Source organism: Halichoeres trimaculatus, unplaced genomic scaffold (genome assembly GCF_033239565.1).
Source record: "Halichoeres trimaculatus isolate MK-OKI-2021-1 unplaced genomic scaffold, fHalTri1.1 fHalTri1_scaffold_1, whole genome shotgun sequence".
Lineage (NCBI taxonomy): Eukaryota > Metazoa > Chordata > Actinopteri > Labriformes > Labridae > Halichoeres > Halichoeres trimaculatus.
Window position 1 is genome coordinate 1,905,133 of NW_027437179.1, and position 19,583 is coordinate 1,924,715.

At 39.2% G+C, this 19,583-nt stretch overlaps 1 protein-coding gene across 4 annotated transcripts in view; it reads left to right on the top strand.

Moving 5' to 3' along the window:
• Positions 1-19,583, top strand: part of shq1 (SHQ1, H/ACA ribonucleoprotein assembly factor) — a 279,134-nt gene that overhangs the window by 240,265 nt on the left and 19,286 nt on the right. For all 4 annotated transcript variants that reach the window (XM_074665378.1, XM_074665366.1, XM_074665357.1 and 1 more), the window contains 7 exons: positions 1,849-2,017; positions 5,339-5,403; positions 8,671-8,799; positions 8,913-9,055; positions 14,050-14,162; positions 14,247-14,344; positions 18,214-18,371. In XM_074665378.1, the coding sequence (XP_074521479.1) occupies positions 1,875-2,017; positions 5,339-5,403; positions 8,671-8,799; positions 8,913-9,055; positions 14,050-14,162; positions 14,247-14,344; positions 18,214-18,371 (849 nt within the window). In that variant the 5' untranslated portion in view covers positions 1,849-1,874. The remainder of the gene's footprint in view (positions 1-1,848; positions 2,018-5,338; positions 5,404-8,670; positions 8,800-8,912; positions 9,056-14,049; positions 14,163-14,246; positions 14,345-18,213; positions 18,372-19,583) is intronic.

The window sequence follows — 19,583 nt, forward strand, 5'->3', positions numbered from 1 at the left end:
AGAGGGACAGAGGTGAAACTGTTGCTGTATCAGCCAATAATGGCATGATCTCACACCAATCACTGCTAAAACAACAGTTTGCTACTGTATGAAAATGGCATGGTTATGTGTTATTTTTAAAGGCATTATTAAACTGGCTCAAGTGGGCCAGTGGAGCATGCAGTCCGCTGACCCGGAGCCTTTCAGTTTCACTTGAGCCTGCGTTTGTTGTCGTCCGGTCTCTGGGGCTCTTTCTAATTGTCTTTTGTCATCCTCAGTGAGAATGAATGTTGTAATCATCCAGATAAATATCAAACATGTTTGAAAATTATCGGGGCGGCTCCGACGAGTCTGCGAGACAATCGTTGGGCTAAAGATTCATCTGTCAACCGCTCACACTAGAAGATAATCTTGGCTGAACGTCGGGGTCGATTTTAGTCCCCGACTAGATTTCTTCCCCAATTGTTGGGAGGACCGAATCTGGGTTTAATCGGGGCGAGAATCCTGTAGTGTGAGCCAGGCTTAATAGAGACGGGGCCCAGTAGGAGCGCATGCTGGTCTCGCATGTGTGAAATGTGTGTGACACGTTGCTATGGTAACGCGCACAGCGGAGTGATACAATGGTGATTTAACTTGCCGAACTAACTGTCAACTGGCGTGCATTAGACCAATCTAATGCACGCCAGTTGACATTGGAATTCTCACTGACCATGGTATAACAGTGACTAATGGGAGAAAAACAAGAACACCGTGTGAAAGCCAAGATTTAATCTGTCAATGTGATTTCTGTACACGTAGAGGCAAAAATGAGAGAACAGCAGCAATTTCAAAAAGGGTCTCTAAATGGTTCTGACCAGAAATGTTTGAAGTTCCAATAGGATTGCATGGGAGCAAAAACAGGGTTTGGCCGACAGTTGGCTGCATACTGTCCGAAGGGTGCAATAATTTGCTTAGATATCTCCTTTATTAAAAGCAAGAGAAGTCAGGTAACATTTGAGGCCTTTTTTTATTTCATTTGAGTAAAGTTTGTGAATTTTATGGCAAGTTGATGATCAGATTCCTGCAGTCTCATCAGCTGCTGGTGCACTCTAGCTAAAGATGTTCCACACTCTGAGAGCTGAAGATACAGTAAATAACCAAAAAGTTGGTGTTGCTTAAACAGTGAAAACTCAGAAACAGTTGAAGATATTAAAAAGCTATCTCAGATATCAGCAATGGAAAGATCAGTGAATATTTGAAAGAAAAATGAAGTCTGTAAGTGGAAGTATGCTGAAGTTAGAGCTTCTCAAAGTTAAAAGAGATTTAGGGGCAGAAGCTGAAATTTCCTATTCATTTCAGATGATAATTTTTTTTGGAACAAAGTGAAATAAGTCAAAAAGTGTAATAGTTAGACGAGTGAAATGATAAAGCACACATGTCCTTAACAAGATAAATAGTTAAAAAGTTGAACGTTGCAAAACAGTGAAAATTTGAAGGCTGTAAAAAGTGCCAAAAAACGTACGGAAAAGTATTGAAGAGGAAGAAGTTTAAGTATAAAGTAGGACAACATTGTGTTGAAATGCTGAGCCAGCATTTTAACATTATGATCAAGGGGGAATGGAATGGGTTACTAGTTAATACTAAGCCCATTCAAGCCTATTCTTGAATATTGTGGTAGCATGGACTCAGCTGAATGCTTTCACTAGCTTTGTTATGGACTTTGAGTAAGGTGCATGCAGTTTCTGGCATCTTTGTGTGAAACAATATTCCGCTGAAACTGCTTTTCAACGTTAAAGGGGCATGATTACTTTAGGTAGACTGTTGTTTATGGTGTCATAAAAGTCTTGACCAACATCACTAACTGTTTTTTACCTGTCTTTCTTGTAACAGGCATTGGTATTACCAAAATATTTATTATGATAACCCCTGCATTTGAGCTGAGTCAGGATCCTGACTACCTCATCCTCACCATCCGAGTGCCTTACACCAGGACACCTGAGTTTGATCTTGATATTGAGGGATCAGATTTCAAGTTTTATGCCAAACCCTACTTTCTGAGGTGAGCAGCACATTTTTTCCAGTCTTCACTGAAATTATATGTTGTTCCGGTTCTTCGAAGATAGATTGTTGATCTTTAAATTATGTAATAGAAAAAGAAGTGAAATGAGTATGTTTGACTGGTATCTTGCACTTTTGGTAACCCCTGAAAATGAATAGTGTTGTCAAAAGTATCATTTTATCGGTAAATATCGATCCTGAAATTTAGCAAATGATTCAATATAAAGTTCCCCAGTATCAATAGATGGTTACTCAACATCTTTCCCTGGTTAGACATGTGCTGGCGTCAAAACATACACACTGAGAGCACACGGAGTGCATGCAGCCCCTCCCTCCCTGAGTCCTGTCCATAGACTGTAACTACCTCGTTGTAGTTGAGAGAGAGAGAGAAAGACGCTAGCTTACACTGAATTCCAGCTGTAGCGGGTAACACCGTCACTACTACTAGCCCATTTGGCGGGTTGAATTATTTAATTGTAGTTTTCGGAAACAGCATCTGAAATACTAAACCCATTGCAATATGAGACTGCGGCACTACAACTCCCATGGGCACTGCCTGCACACAGTGTTTGCTCACAGGACTCGCTCGTCTCCAGCCTCTGTCTTGGACAGCCTGACAGCTCCCGGTGTTTGGCTCCTGATAACGTGATTTAAAACTTCACTCACATCTTTTTGGCTCTCTATTTTAAACAGATTCCGGGGTTTGAGTCACAAACTAGCGCTAAAACTCCTGTAACTTTTTAAAAGTGAGGACGGAGCTCATTTAATGTCACCCTGCACCGATCTCACCAGCAACACTCACCTACAGCAGGGGAGGGGAGGAGGAGAGGAGAGGAGTGCACGTAGAGAAGAGAAACTGGTTACTGATACGAGGAGCTGTAGGAACAATATTTAAACCTCCTAATGTACAAACATTTATCACAGTTATATGTAAAAAGTTCACCCCGGAAATACTGTAAACAAACCAAATCATTCTAAATAAATGAAACCTATGGTCCAGTGTGACTTACATCTGCTGTTTTCGTCTTCATTACGCATGTGTTTCTTTTGATTGATACGACTTTAGAAAAAGTATAATTATACTACGAAGTGACATAGTCCAGAAAGTATGGTCCTTAGTTTATTACTGAAAAATTACTGTTGTAAATAAATATCTAAGCAGACATTTCTTTCTTGCTAGTTTTCAGTTTAGTTTTTATCTTTTCAACTAACCTTCAAGCATAACAAATTTCATTCAATGCAATGATAAACTCCTCCTTGAATTACGTTGTCTTAATTGTCTGCATATTCTCAAATTAAAGGAGCACAACCGTTTTAGAACTGAATACCTGATAATGGGGTTAAACATTTTTGTAGTCTTGATTTGAGTGTGCACAGGGGTCATTCACATTTAAAAAGGTTGTAAATCTAGTTCAAGTAAACTTTAGCATGTTTTTGTCTGCTTTCATCATATTAAACATAATTATCCTACAACAAAATTGTGGCTAGTGAAAATGCTGAGAGGCTAGTAAATATGGATAACAACTAGCCACAGTGGCTGGTGAGCAAAAATGTTAATGTCAAGCCCTGGTTGCGTGGTATCGAAAATTGTATCGAAAATCAATATTTTTCAAAATATCGTATCGAAGTTAGAAATCCAGTATCGTGACAAGCCTACTTGCTAATGATACAGAAAGAGGTTATCTGATTTACAAGGCACAACCAAAAATTGAGTGCTTTACAAACAATGTAGCATTTGAATTTTCATTTGAATTATGTCCAGTATTTAGCAGACCATTTCTTGAAAGTTAAATTGCAAACATACTTTTCATGAAGTATGCACTATATCACATAATGTGTAGTCTTGAAGATAATGAAAAAGATAATTAAATATTTGAAATTACATTTATAATATGGCTTAAGTAATGCGCCTTTACTCTTGAAGCAAAAATGTATTTATTTTGTTCCAGTTTTATCTGAGTTATGTTCTACATAAGCTTCCATTATAAAATGCCACCTTCTATGCAAATGAGCCACTATGTAGAAAAAAACACCTGCAAACAACTGTCTAGAGTTAGCAATTTTGCCATCTGCTGAGAGTTGTTGGTACTCTGATTAAAAATTTATAAGCGTTGTCACCCTCTTACTCTTTTTTTTTTTTTTGGCATTTTCACCTCTGGGTGACTTTAAAGATTCTATGAACAGGATCTTTTTTTATTGGGCTGTCTTTCCATCTTCTGGCCCAGAGTTTTACGCACTGTCGTGAAGGCATGACTTTTATTCAGGCACCTGTTTGTTTTGGAACATATTTTATTTTTTCAAGATAACTTCTTACAGGATACAACGCGACAAGGTTAGGCACAGTTATGTATCGCTGTTTCTTGAAACATGCTGATAACACTGGGGAACACAATTTTTGTTGAGTTAAGGACAGCTGTTCTTAACTAACTTTTGGGCGCAGAATCCTAAACTGATCTCAGTTCACGACAAGTTTTTGAGCTATAGGATCCCTGTTTACTTAAAAATATGAAAAATACTTTACTGAACAGATTTGTACTTGTTTTATAAAAATCTTTAAATATTGACATACAATGATATACAAAAGAAACAGGCATGACTGCAATGGTTATTTAACACTATTTTATTGGATCAGACATGATCTGGAACAAAGGAAACACATACCAATGTTAGGGTGTCCGCACACCCTTGGAAAGTCTTAAAAAGTCTTAAATTAATAAAAAATGTCATATGCTGGTATTGAATAAATTCCTCAGGGGTCTTGAAGGATTAGCTTCAACTGTAGCAATCACAAAAAATTAGGACCACATAATTGTGATTTTATATATATATATATATATATATATATATATATATATATATATATATATAGAGAGAGAGAGAGAGAGATATATATATATATATAGAGATATATATATATAGATATATATATATATATATAGAGATATATATATATAAATACACACACATGCATACATATATATTAGGCCTGTCATTTTAACACGTTAATTAGATTAATTAATTACACTGCAAATTCACGGGTTATAAAAATTAACGCAGATTAGTCTAGATCCCAAACCCGCGGTAGTTCAAAGATATACAAACCATTTGTCCTATTCAAAAGCTGCAGCCATTGCCACTCTGAATGGAAGGCCATGCTGAATGTATCTGTGTTTTGTGCTGTAACTTGTTGCTGTCTTTGTTGTTGTTGAAATTGTGCAGTGCTGTGAAAATGAATTTCCCCTTGGGTACAATAAATCTAATCCAATCTGAAGTGTGCACCCTACATCTGCTTTATCCTAATAAATGGAATTTTGTTTTTTAGATTATCTCTTCCAGGAAGAATAGTGGAAGATGGGAGGGAGAAAGCAACATTTGACATCGACAAAGGTAGATACCATAGATTTATCATGATTACAAAAGATAAGATACTCATTTATATGTTCCACAATGGGGAAATTTACAGGGTTGCAGCGGTAAACAAAAAAGTGCATGGTGCAAAAATTTTACCGAGCATATAAGTAAAATTATGTTATAAGTGTCACATAGAAAAAAGATGTCCATCAGAGATGACAGCTTGGCCAAAGTTCTCCTGTCAGCCACCGCAGGGTCCAAGACTTAGCTTGATTTCGTCACCATTTTGTTTAGTCTCGCTCTCTTGTATCCTGACCACACACAACAGGTGAAATCCTCCCAGTGTGGTGTTTGTGTCCAGTGTTGGCTCTGATTAGGGGTGAAAAAAATAACGAAGTAAATTTTAAAGATGCACAAAATAAAATCAAGTGCAAAAAAGATCAAACGGTCTGACTTTTAGTGCATGACTTTGGGTACGCTGCAAAAAATATTCAGTTTCTAGAAGTCTGGCACTAGTATTGTGAGATTTATATTCATACAGTAACTCTGTATAACTCACAGTGAGTTTTTGCAAGGTTGTACCGAAGACACATCAATCTGGTTCAGCACATCTCCACCATAGACTAAAAAAAAATGGACAACCACTCGCTCAACTCAAAGTGGGGTCTCCACAAAATCTTCTCCCCATGGTGGCTGGCTGCAGTGTAAGTTAGAAAATCCAGCTTTCCAGCCATTCCAGATGGGGTGTGGTCAAACTTTAAAAAATAAGGTATCATTTGGCTGTCTTGTATTCAAGTCCTCTTTTTTTCTGAAAAGTTTTGTTTTCATTAGTTATACAAGGTTAAAAACGAGGCTTTACATAAGGTTTAACGATGATTGACAGCTGCCGTACTCGTGTATTTTTTCCGGGGATTGTAAAACATGTCGGGAGGTAGAGCCAAGAAGTGATTAGACTCTTGAAAGAAAAAAAATTATTATTATTTTTGTCACCCAGCTCCACTCAGATTCTCCTAGAATCCGTCATTGTCTGTACTGCGCAGATTATGGCTGCAATTGCTACCAATGGCTGCGCCGGAGACGGCAGTATTTTGGCTTCAAAACCGTACAATGATAAATGGCGGAGCCACGTTGTCCACTCTATATACAGTCTATGATCTCCACAGATGCTCTCTTCTGTGTGCACAAGGGCCAACTGTCATTAGAAGACAATTATTTTGACATACATCCACCTTAACGTGATAAACTTTATAAAACTTTAAGCACCGTTTCCACAGAGCAGTCCGGTTTAGGTCACTACGGTTTGGTACATGTTGGCAGGGTTAAGCTTGGTCCTGTTTCCACATCCAGCTGTGCCCCCTCATGGTAGGTGCAAGCTGGATGCTGACAGCCACATCAGTATCATAACAGTGTGACACCATAGCAGCGCGACACAGTTTACCCCATTTATAAATCTAACGAAGAAGAAACATGCAATGCAGTAAACAAAGAGAATCCATGGAAGACTCCTAGCAATTGATCTTCTTTGTGATTCTTTGACTGACTTCTCTTTTATACAAAGTGCAATCAGGCTTTGTTTGAGAGAAGATTGTGTGCCGCCAGGAGAAATGCAGCTGCTGTAGCACAGCAAGTGACTATTCTTTCGACCTATCAATGGTCTGCAGTGTTGTAGCTCCACCTGCCTAGATCGAATCAGTTTAGTCTAGCACCCCGGAAGGGTGCTAAAAAGTGGGATGACTCGTCTTGGTTATTTGGGGGTCTGTCCCGGGATTTGTCAGTGGAAAGGCCGTAAAATGCGTGCTGTGCCGTGCCATGACAAACCAAACTGAACCATTTGGTGGAAACAGAGCTTTAGTTACATTTGATCAAAGCTACAGAAAGGCAGCATCTAACTGCGTGTTTCAGCATGTTTGCCCTGCTTTGACATGTCTATTCCAGCGTTCGGGAAAATGCTAACTGTTAATCATCCTCCTTCTCATCAGCTGATTCTAGTGTGACCTAAAGCTTTTATACTTGCACTTAATGATAAGCCCCATCGTGTCAAGCACTGGTGTTTTTTCAAGGTGTTCTGTTTAACTTGGATGAACAGAAGATATGATTTCACTGGCAATATTAACATGCAGTTGTTAAGCCTTTCACATTCAGAATATTTGTAATAACCCAGTTGTGCACGGCCATGTAAACACCAGTAGCCCTAAAAACTGGAATAGGCTCATATTGTGGGTCTTTTCTAACCTGAATATTTGGTCATGTATACGCTGATCAGGATATCCCCATCCAAAGGAACATTGATTTGTGTTCTGTGCACGTTCTGTTTGCAAATAATTTTATTGCAGTTGCTGCTATTGCTGTGGACACAGAAGCAGAAATTACGCACATTGTGTCATGACCTTCTTTGTGCATAGAGATGTTGTCCGTGCACTACTGTTTTGATCAGGATACAATGTAAAGAGGAATAACCCTGTTGGCTCACACATGTAAACGGGTTATTCTGAACGTTTCAGAAACCAGAATATTAACCTGAACCCAAATATTGTGTGCATGTAAGCGTAGCCACTGTTTATCTTCCACTGAGAGTTGTCAGCTACTTTATAAACACACAGTGTTGGGAAGGGCGTGTTTCATTTATTCTCCCAGTCCGCCCTGTTAGTAGATCAGTGGCTTCACCTAGAAATAAGCAGGAGAGACAGAGAACACACACAGAAACACACAGCTATGACAGGTGTCAGAGAAAAGGATGCTATTCAAGCTGCATGTCATCTTGGACAATGGGTCCCACCCACTCCATGACTGGAGTACTTAGAGTGCAAGACTGATTCCACCTAAGGGTACCACTAAGTCTTGCTGATGGCCATCAGACTGTACAACTCCTTGCTCTGAGTGTCTTTAGGTTAACTTTCATGAGATTGGTTTAAGCAAAAATGTGCAAGAATTACTTCTTTGCAATACCCATAGTAAATGTCAGTATTTGTGTGGTAACCCATAACTTTTGTCACTATTATTATACTGTTGATTCTAGGATACTGTAAAGACTTTATGCTTAAGTTCAATTTAAAGTGACTCCCATATTTTGTACTTTCTATATTTTGAACACTTTTGAATTGGGGGTAGCTGTAATAACACTTTTTTCGAGGGGATAAATAAAGTTTTTCTGATTCTGAGTCTGTGTGGTATCAGTAAATATATCAAAAAAAGATTATCTTTTTTTACATGGGTGAATTGGGTATCAGCCTTTATTGCAAAGAGCTGTGTTATTGAGAAGCATGAATGTAAACAGCCCATCTGTCATGTTCTATCCACTTGCAGGTCTCTTCACTGTTCAGTTACCCAAAGAAACCCCTGGAGAACACTTTGAAGGACTTCAGATGCTCACAAGTCTCCTTGCCCCAAAGGGTTCCCGCTCAGCAAAACCATTTGTAGAGGTCTTAAGTACTGGTAATGAGTTTATCACTTGAAGGGAAAAAATAATGACAAGACACACAGAAAAATAACATTGTATGGCTTTGTATTTTTGATGAAAGTAACCAGAATGTATTACGCTTTTAAAGAATGCAGTATAAGTGCAGAAAAGGATGAAGACGAAGAAGATTTTGACTGGTATTATGAGCAGCAGCTCGATCAAAAGAGCTCTTGGGAGGAACAGAAATATGGCTTTGGTAATCAGCGATCTGGAGTGTTTGCAAGATTACAGGTAAGGTTAAACACAGGCAAATGTGAATACATTTTATGGATACAAATGTGTAGGGCTGTTAAAAATAATCATTTTCCCAATGCATTGCAATGCAGAAAAGATCGACTGCATCAATGCAGTTATGAGACGTAATCAATCATGAATTATTACAACACTCACCAGGCCTTACCTTTAGTCCGTTGGCAAAAGTGTTAAGTGAGCTACACCACAACAACAGCAACAGCTTTACAGCAGCCAATGGAAACACTGAAGGGACAAATTCCTGCAAAGAGCGATAGAAAATGGCTAAAGTGTGTGTGTGTTGAAAAGTTTCAACCTCTCCCGAGTCTGTCAGCTGCTCCTACTCCCTCTGTGCGTGCGCATGTGTGCGCGTGTGTGTGTTTGTGTGTGTGTGTGTAGAGCGTGAAATTGTGTTTTTTTTGTCTTTGACCACAGTCTTCATGGTCCTTATCAACAGCACAGAGAGTTTGATTTAAAGAAACAAAGATTCCTTCAAGATTCTATGAAATACTAACACCCTGATAATTTTTGCTTTAGATAGCGAAGAAACATATACCTCGGTTTTTCTCAAAACACCCTACCTTACTGTACCGGAGAAAATCTCTTTTTTGAGTCTGTGTGTTTGCACATGTAAACTTTACCATTCAGCTTAAATCTATCAGCTCATGAGCAAGGCAAGATAACGTACCTGCGAAGGGGTATGCACTGACAAGAAGGGGTGTGTCCAGACTTTTTAGACCTGGGTGCTCCGAATAGGGCACTGACTTATGCAGAGGGGGCATTAATTTTGTGAGCTAACCAATAAAAAGCATTTATTTTTGCTTATTTGTATGATTTAAAATGACAGGATCAACAGGCTACAAAAATGATATTGATAAAACCAAGTCACAATGGCCCTCATTTATCAATCTTGCATGGGAATTGGTGCAGATCTGGGTGTTAATGAGCTTACGGCAACGTTCATGTGTGATTTATGAAACCTGCCTACCAGGGCCAATCATGGAGCCTGATCAGGTGTTGATAAATGTGGCAGCTCAAAACAGTCATAATTGCTGTGAATGCAGTTATGCAATCACAGCATATTTTCTTCTGTTGAGGAATTATTTATTATTGCTGTGAATGCATTGCTGCATTCACAGCATATGTTCTTCTGTTACAAAAAAAAAATATTGGCTTCTTCCTCTTCTGGCTGTTTTTTTGGACCTCTACACCTCCTACAAACTTCAACTTTCACCATTCAAATTTCAAAAATTGGGTCTAATTTAGGACAAGGGGGCTGTGACTTTTTACAAATACTTTCAGAGATATTTTGGTTTTTCGTGATTTTGGTCCCATATGGAATAAATGGGAAATTTTTTCAAGATTTGCTCCTTTTAGGGTTTTCAGCCTGTTTCAAGCTCTTGTCATTCAATCATACATTCAGTTAGAAACTCCATTCCAACTTCAAAATATTAAGCTATCTTTTGGCTTCATTCAGTGGGTTTCAAATTCTTCCCTAGCATTCATAGTTTCTTCACAATTACCTTTCAAAGGTCATTATGCATTTCACCTTTTCGAGCCATTTAACATTGGTGTGTATAGAGCAGAATGTTTCAGCTTAGAGTGGGAGATTCAAATGACAGAGTGGGCTGAAGGGAAGACAAAAGCTTGAAACTCACTGGACAAACTGCTCTCCTGGCCACATTTTTTGAGCTATCAACACATACAATATGTCAAAATGTAGGTAATCTTGTCCTGCTTCTGACAAAGTGTTTTTTAAAGCAAAAGGATGGAGCACTTTATCACAAAATGGCCAATGAAAAGAGAAGTACAAAAAATCACACTATGGTCTTCAATGTTAATTCCTGAAGGGGTTTTCTCTGAGATCAGTGGAGGATCACTCATTTGTCTCTTGCCGTCACAACCACTTTTCTGGGTCTATAGACATGAAACCAACATAGACAGCTTCCAGTCGTTTTTCTGATCGCTTCTACTGTTTCGTTCCAATTGCAAGCAGTTTGAGACCATGATTTCAGTGGTACAGTCCTGGGAATCAACAGACTCCACCAGCTTTGTGATGCTAGTTGTTAGACAATGATCACCTTGTCAATATCTGGCTTCAGATGAGCCTCAGCTGACAGGCTGACATGATCAAACTTACATACAGGACACACAGGCTGTGTCCAAAATTACTCCCTATTCACCATATAGTGCACTATAAGGTGTACTATATGGTGAATACACCATTTTAAACATTAACGGTAACAGTACTTTGTCTGTTCCTTTGACCTGTTTATCACACACGTCCACATGAAGAAAACACGATCTCTGTTTATTCTGTGTGCTGTTTAGAAGCGCACAGATCACTTTATTGGTAAAATGCATAATTGTTAAATTATTTATGAATTATTTAGCCTTTATCTGTAGCACTTCTGATCGTGAACTCTGAAACTTATTAATATAACCCAACCCTTTTTGTCTCTGGAAGATACCATTCATTTTTCGGTATTAATCCTCTGTTATATTGATGTGATGATGGTTGTGTTCAGTATTTTATGCTTTAAACTCACATCAAACACTTTATTACCAGCTTTATGATCAGTTTCTGAACGATCCGCAGTGTCTGCCCTCAGCTCGTCTTTTCTCTCATTCTCTCTGGTGTGTTTGTGAAGTTTCATGTGGAGAAGTCTGAGCCGCTGCATCATCCAATCAGAGAGTGATATTACATATGGGGGCGTGTCTGTCAGTGAAAAGACTTCTGCAAAGCCAGCTCTCATGTTACCTCAATCATAGCGATCATCAGCGATCTAAACTTTAAAATTCAATGATCCATTCCATTGATTCATCCATTCATTTCCTTTAAACCAAGAGTTCATAGCAGGCTAATACAGCATTCTGCATTAGCAGTTCAGTGCAAGCTTTTCAAGACTTCATTCAGCCATTTTCAGACATATCTTCAGAATTCTGCATTAGTAGTTCACCGCAAGCTTCTCAGGACATGATCAATTTTCTGAAATTTCCCCAGTCATTCATGTTCAGCATTCTGCAGCAGCAGTTCTGCAGTTCAGCGCAAGCTGCTTCAACATTCTGCATTAACAGCCCAATTTCTTCAGAAATTGCTTTTCTAGTTTACATAACACGCCCCTAGATATTCAAGGTTCAGCTGGCCGAACCCATGGCATTTACGACATGGAGGGATGCATTACGGGAAAAAGGGAACTTCTCCATGCTGGTAATCAACAACACCATAGTATTAGAGGTAGAAAGCAATGACGCTGCATTGTTTGGCAGTCGGAAAAGTGACGGGAAAGTAAAGCAAATCAGAAAAAACTCGTCTGCACAGATATCACTGCAGTGATTCAGCAGCGTGGATGTTTCAAACTAAGATACAGCAGAGTTTAAAACATTTAATTTACAGATCCTTCATTTATATCTGGATTAATTAATCCGTGATGTCTGACTATTAAAAGCCACAATATTATTGACTGCTTCAGTTCAGGCCCAGAAACATGGAAAGTTGGCTTTAAAAAATTTGTTTAAGCTCTGAAGGAAGCTGCAGGCTCCAGCCTGAACCTGTCGCAGTCTGAACAGGGAGTGGAGCTCTCACCGGGTCTGCGTTAGTTTCATGCAGAAGTGACAGAGTGAGAGACCAACCTGCACTGTGCCAGAAACAGACAATAAGACACTTGCAATACTGCAAACTAGTTAACCTGAAAACTAATTTCATTGGCTTCATTTGGGGTCGTTTTGGTGCCTGGCCAAGATGTGTATTGGTTGTATGGGATTACGCACGGGCAGACCATTGTTTTATAATAATTCGTGCACATAGGTTGTGCTCTCATGTAAATGAACGTCTTTTGCTCTGAAATTGTCACTTTTTTTGCACACAGTTCACCTTTACATGATAAGATTGTGAGGAGTGAAAAAATCATCTTTACAGTAAATTCCGTAATCAATTCAGCTTCTTCAAAAAGTCAAGGCTAAAAGTTTGATCCAGTGTCGTCTGACTGTTCTCTGCAGAGACATATCATGGACATTGGAGTGTATTAAAGACAGCATCTCCATTTTTTTTTTTTTTTTCTCAAGTCAACCGACAGAGAAAATACATTTTTTTTCATGGGGAGAAATCAGCTGACGGCTCACGCTACTCTTTCATAGCGATGTATTTTACAGATTGGCAGAAGACCAATGAAATGTTAGAAAAACTCTTGGTGTCACATCTAATTCAAAAATCTAAATATTACAATATTACAGAAAATCAGTTTTTCTGTCTGAAAATGTTTTGTCCTCAAATGATCTAATAATTCTCCTCCACGGACGAATTCTCCTAGTTTTAAGTCACATGATAGATGCCATTTTGAAAAATGGCGGCTTTATTAGAGTTCATTTGACACCATTGAGTTCTTCCAGTGAGAATACATTCACTTTTACATTTTGATCACTGACAAACTTCTGTTCAGTTCACGTATTTGTATTCCACAAGGTGGCCATCTTGAAAACTGACAGCCATTTTGGATTTTCCGTTTGATAAATTACTTTTCTTGAAAAGCACATCCTGGACATCACATGTGTCAAATTGTAGAATATGGACTTAATCTGATGCACTAAAACCACAACAGTAAAGTAGAATTTTTGACATTATTCATGGCTTTTGGTTTTAGTGTGCCACCCCAAGGTTTTCAGTGTTCTTACCTTGCCATTGCCATGAAATATTTTTTAAAGGCACCACAGCAAGGAACATGAGAGCAGCCAAATTTGAGAGCAGCCAATGGTGAATATTAATGGTATGTTGAAAGCTTCCATTTGGGCTTTTCTTCTTCGATGCAAAAGTGGATTCCCACTTGCATAAAATTTCAGAGATTGTGAGACCAGTGAAGTTGCAAGACCCTTAAAATGGGAAGAGTTGTTTAAAAGACATGTATTCAGTCGTATGTAAAATAACTTCAAGATGTAATGTTTTTGGGGGTTTTTTTTCAATTTTTTTTATTGTTTTTTTTTTTCTGCCGTCTTTACAGGAAGAATTAGGCCATGTTATTGATGTCAAGAACCCAGAAGCAACTACTCCAGCAGAGAGAAGAGAGAGACGGCTGCATGCAGAAACTTGTGCCTTTTCTCCTGACCACTACCTGTATGTTTAACATAAAAAAAAATCAAAAATTGTTTTACTTCTGACTGAGCTTACTGCAATCTGCTAATGTCTGTGTCACTGCAGTGCTGATTTGTTTGAAGATGATGACATCAAGAGGTTGATAAAGTACAGGCCATGGTGGGAAAAGCTGAGTCCTTCCACAAAGCAGGGGGAAGAAACTTGTAAGTTGAAATCATCATAAAAGTTTTATGAATATGATGCATGTTATTTGATCTTAACTAGGTGGGTTGGTAAGCATGTAATTGGCTGCACCCAAATAACACTACTGTGTAGCTGTTTTCTCCCACCAAGATTTTTCAGTCAAAGGAGGGATGATATATATAACACACTCAAACAAAACACTGAAATAATATAGAATTGAAAAAACATCCCCAAGGTGCTTTACATAGAAGACTTATATCAAAAGGAGCTTTTAAATGTCAAGGGAAATGCACATTTTCAAAGCAGGGTCAGGTGGTGGTGTGTATCTCCTTTACAAGGAAACTGTAACCTTAAAAAATATCAATTTATGGATATAAGGCTAAAGAAGGGGGGAAGAGATAAATCAATTGTAATTAGAGTTGCAACAATTGATTGGTTTTGCAATTAACCATGATTTGAAGCATCACATTTATTTAATCACAAAGGCTGTTCTACATAGTTTCTTTCCCTATTCGCCAAAAGTGGATATTGTGCTGGCACATTATTTTTGGTGCAAAAAACATGGAAGCTATGCTAAGTTTTATTAGCTTAGCAGGGCTCCACATTATAACTGGCCCGCTTGCCCAGGTGCACATATGAAAGGCCAGCTGGCTGGGCACTCCATTAGACTGCTTTGTAAGTTAAAATACTGCCTCTAAGAATAAACAAATAACTACATTGTTTTTATATGATAGCAAACTGTTGTTTTGCCAGTGATTAGTGTTAGATGTTGGTGACTGATTCAGAGAGCGTTTCACGTCTGTCTCTCTGCGCGTGTTCACACACAATGAATGAAAGGCAAGACTGCAGACGGCGCCACTGCCCACTCCCCCTTTCCCATCAGTGCGCTAAAAACAGCAAATTAAACAAATGAACACAGATTGTGACGCAGGCTTTTTCTATTTCATTTGACAAGTAAATTGTATTTAAATCTCCGGTTTCCGGTCAAAGTCCTGACAAGGTCTCTCAAAGTGAAAACAAAAGAAAATCAGCAGGACAGCTGAGGGAGGATGACACAGAATATGATACAAATTACGAAAACAAGCGGCGGAGGAAATTTTAGTCACTCTGACAAGACCGCTGGAGCTGGCTGGGCAGCTGATAATATGCAGATCATAATTTAGTCTTTTGCCAAATCAGTCAATAAATGCAAACACATGTAGACAAGTAAGTTGATACATACAGAAAAAGATAAAGTAGTGTAACGCTGTGACTATAACTTATGAACTCTTAAACCTCAACAGCATTTAGTAAAGGCATAATGTAATCATACTTTGAGGGCTGTGTGGAGCACAGGACAACTTTTGCAGCGCATTGTGATGCCTTCAATGACCGTTAATAAAGGAAGTAAAAAAGCACACAAAGCTGACGTGACGCCTTTACATCAGTGTTAAAACAATGTCACCCTGAGCAACCTTAAAGAGGCAGTGTAGTATATGAATAAAAGTCTTTTAAGCTTTATTAAATATCTTAATAATGAAAATAAAATTAGAATTAAATAAGGAATATATTATGACACTTAGAATAAATGAGATATAAATTAATCCCATCTTACAGTAGTTTGTAGAAATGAATGTGAACTCTTCTGGTTTGTAGATAAATCAGGAGATCTGGTCATTATTTGCATCAGGAGATCACACTGTACTACTTAGGTATGTCTACAGCATATTAGCATAACAAGGTTTAAGAGCAGGAGTATAACTTCAAAATACATATATTACAGTGTTCATTCATTCATTTATTTTCGGAACCCTTTATCCTGTTCAGGGTCACGGTTGGCTGCAGCCCTTCCCAGCTGTCATTGGGTGAGAGGCGGGGTACACCCTGGACTGGTCGCCAGACGATCACAGGGCTGACACAGACAGACAATCATTCACGCACACACTCACACCTATGTACAATTTATGGTGACCATTTAACCTGATGAGCATGTTTTGGACTGTGGGAGGAAGCCGGACTTCCTGGGGAGAACCCACGCATGCATGGAGAGAACATATGATAGTATTATTCACATTACATATTTGAATCAAAATATAAATCCTGGGCCAGAGGTTAAAGAGTTGAGGCCCGTAAACTTGATTTGCCCTCGAGCCATTTTATGTTTATGTCAGCCCCTGAATTAATGCCTAAAAATTGTGATTATTTCTCATACAATACTTGTACAGTTCAAATCTATAATAGTTGCATCCCTAGCTGTAATTGATGCAAGTAATCCAGCACTAACACCTCCTTGACTGTGCTGTTTCAGTACCAGGTGTTGGCCACTGTAGACAGTAGCACAAATATTCACTTGCTCAGAGAAATTAATATATAAATTCAAAGTCACTGTCAAAATATACTTTGGACCAGAAATCATTGCTGGCAGACCAACTTTGGCCGTCTCTAAGGCTGACAGATTCTCACGGATTTTACCAGGAAAGACCAAATGATCAGGGCTGTACAATACAAATTTGGGCACCCAACCACTGTACTGCTGAGAGTAATAGTAAGAGGCATTGTCACCTGCTGTTATTAATGATGAATATTTGTAGGTGTACCACGTAGGGCTGCAACTAACGATTATTTTTAGTGTCGACTAATCTATTGATTATTTTTTCGATTAGTCGATTAATCACGATTATTTTGAGTTTCAACCTAATTTGGCCTTTAAAATGTGCAGGCCTTTAAAATTTAACCTGTATGTTGCATTTTCACTGCATTTACCCAGAGTTAGGTTTTCTCCTCTGATTGGTCAGCCCTGTGTCATGTTTGTTTGTTTGTTTGTCTTTATTTCATTCATGATGACATGAAAAAATATAAGTTCTAGGCTATACAAAAAAAATAAATTGGATAAATCTCAAAATGAATGAAGCAGGTAAAAGGGAAATTAAGTTGTTGTACGCAGTGTTGGACAGAACGCTTATTAGTGACACTGGGCTTGTTTTCTAATGTTTATTTGCTTGGGGCTTGCTTTGCTCTCTGTATGATCCCGTCTGACTCTCTCCCAGCTCTCCATGACAACGCGTTTAGTTTCGTTTCTCTACATGCGCTGCTTCCACTTCGCTCATGCGCACTCCGCCCCTCCTTCTCCCCGCCGAGTGTTACTGGTGCAGTGTGAGCTTGAGACTGATAAATGTCCTCTCTTTTCAAAAGTTAGGGGAGTTTTGACACTAGTTTGTGGCTCAGATCCTGAAAAACTGTCGGTAACAGAGAGTGAAGGAGACTCTCTAAATCACGTTATCAGACCCTTAACTCCGGGAGCTGTCAGGCTCCATCAGAGCCTCCATCAGAGCCTCCGTCAGCGCGCAGCGCTCTCTGGAAGTGGAGATTTTTCCTCATCAGTATTCCCCACGTATGAACTTTGGAATCTTTTCCCATAAAAGTATCCAATAACACAGTACCTCATGCTGTGAACTGAAAGTTACAAATGAGTATTACCCCCTGGTATTTGATTTCACCATGTGACAACCACAATAAAAACAATAGTACGACGCATCCACTATTAAAATTTGCGTCGATGATTTTTTTTCGTCGATGTAGTCGATTATGTCGACCGATCGTTGCAGCCCTAGTACCATGCATCTGCCATGCTAACAAGAAAATCACCCAGCATCATAAAGTACTTTAATCCTAAACTTGTTCTAATTTTCTTCATGAGTTCCCGGGAGTTCCCGGGAGTTCACAGGATTGAAAAATTTCAGACTAAATTAAATTTTTATACCCATTTTAAGCCAGCACAGTGGAAACTCTATGAGAGGTCAGAAATTAATCAAGAATAACATACTACCCAAGCTCCTACTAATCACTTGTAGAACCCAAAACCAGATGGATGCCTGTAATTCTAATTTTCCAAATGATTTTTTTCTTGCAGCTATACCCTTGACGGAAATTGAGAAGGAACAGCTGAAGACATTCAACAATTGCTCCTACCTTCTAGACAAGGTAGCTTGTTGCCAAGTGTGGCTCAGCCTTGTGGACATCCTGCTGGCTTATTCCTATGAAGTGCGTTCGACAGAGGGAGAGTGCAATGTGAGTTTGTGTGTTTGTGCGAAGCATATTTCCCTGAAAGGCCTCTATCCTCAAACCCTTCTGTCCCCTTTTCTGTATTCAAAGCTTTAAGATATTACCAGCAGATCCAAGTTCTCATTTAAATCTATTCATGTCACTTTTCCTAGGTAATCAATAGCAGCAAAGTGAGCCAGGCTTACTTATGGTTACATAAGGTTCCTGCCGAAGCACACAAAATACAACCCCTGTTCCAAAAAGTCAGAATACTTTGTAAAACAAGGGCAGAATCCGGTTTTGGTATGCAAAACATTAAAACTCCATATTCAGGACTTCTGGTTATGCAATGGTGTGGTGGCAACAACATTAGAGCTCCCGCTAGACCAATGTGAAATATCCCCAAAACTTAAATTTTTGAAAGTTGTGCAACTATTTTGCTGAAATGAGTGGGGAATGGGGACAGAAGGATCATAAAACTCTATCACTGTCAAAAAAAAGATGAGGTGGAAGGCTCTGTTGCTTCTAGCCAACAAGAAGAAGATAGTTACAATGACAAAACCATCCTCGCTAGCTGTGATTCAGGGATCCGCTGTGGGCTGAAAAACATTAGCATGGAGATCAGAGGCCTAAAATCAAAAATAGGGGATGTTTTCACACTCATTACCGAACAGCAGTGGCAACCTGAAGAGTGGAGGAAGCAGAAACACCTTTGTAGAAACTAGAAAACTGGACTCTGGAGGTTGACACTCTTATCCTTTCCCACTGGCCATGTAAATGGTAAATGGTAAATGCACTTGAGCTTATATAGCGCTTTTCTAGTCATGGACCACTCAAAGCTGCTGTACACCACAGGTCACACTTACCCATCCACACCCATTCGCTCCCACATTCACACACTGATGGATCCAACCTTTACTATGACAGCTATCCATCAGTACATCTAACGCAGTCACGCCCTTTCATACCCATTCACACACCACTGACGCAGCAGTGGGGGCAACTGGGGGTTAAGTGTCTTGCCACATCGCCATGTGTCGCCCAGAGCTGGGCTTGAACCTGCAACCTTCCGATTACCGACCAAGCGCATTCTCCGACTGTGCCACCGACGCCCCCCATGTGAACTGTGCCGTACTAAAGCCTGCCACAGCACTGTTACCCTGCGGCGCAGTACAGCCTGTGCTCACACTTCTCCAATATGAATTGGACTTAAGATACACACGGCCTGCCTACGTCATT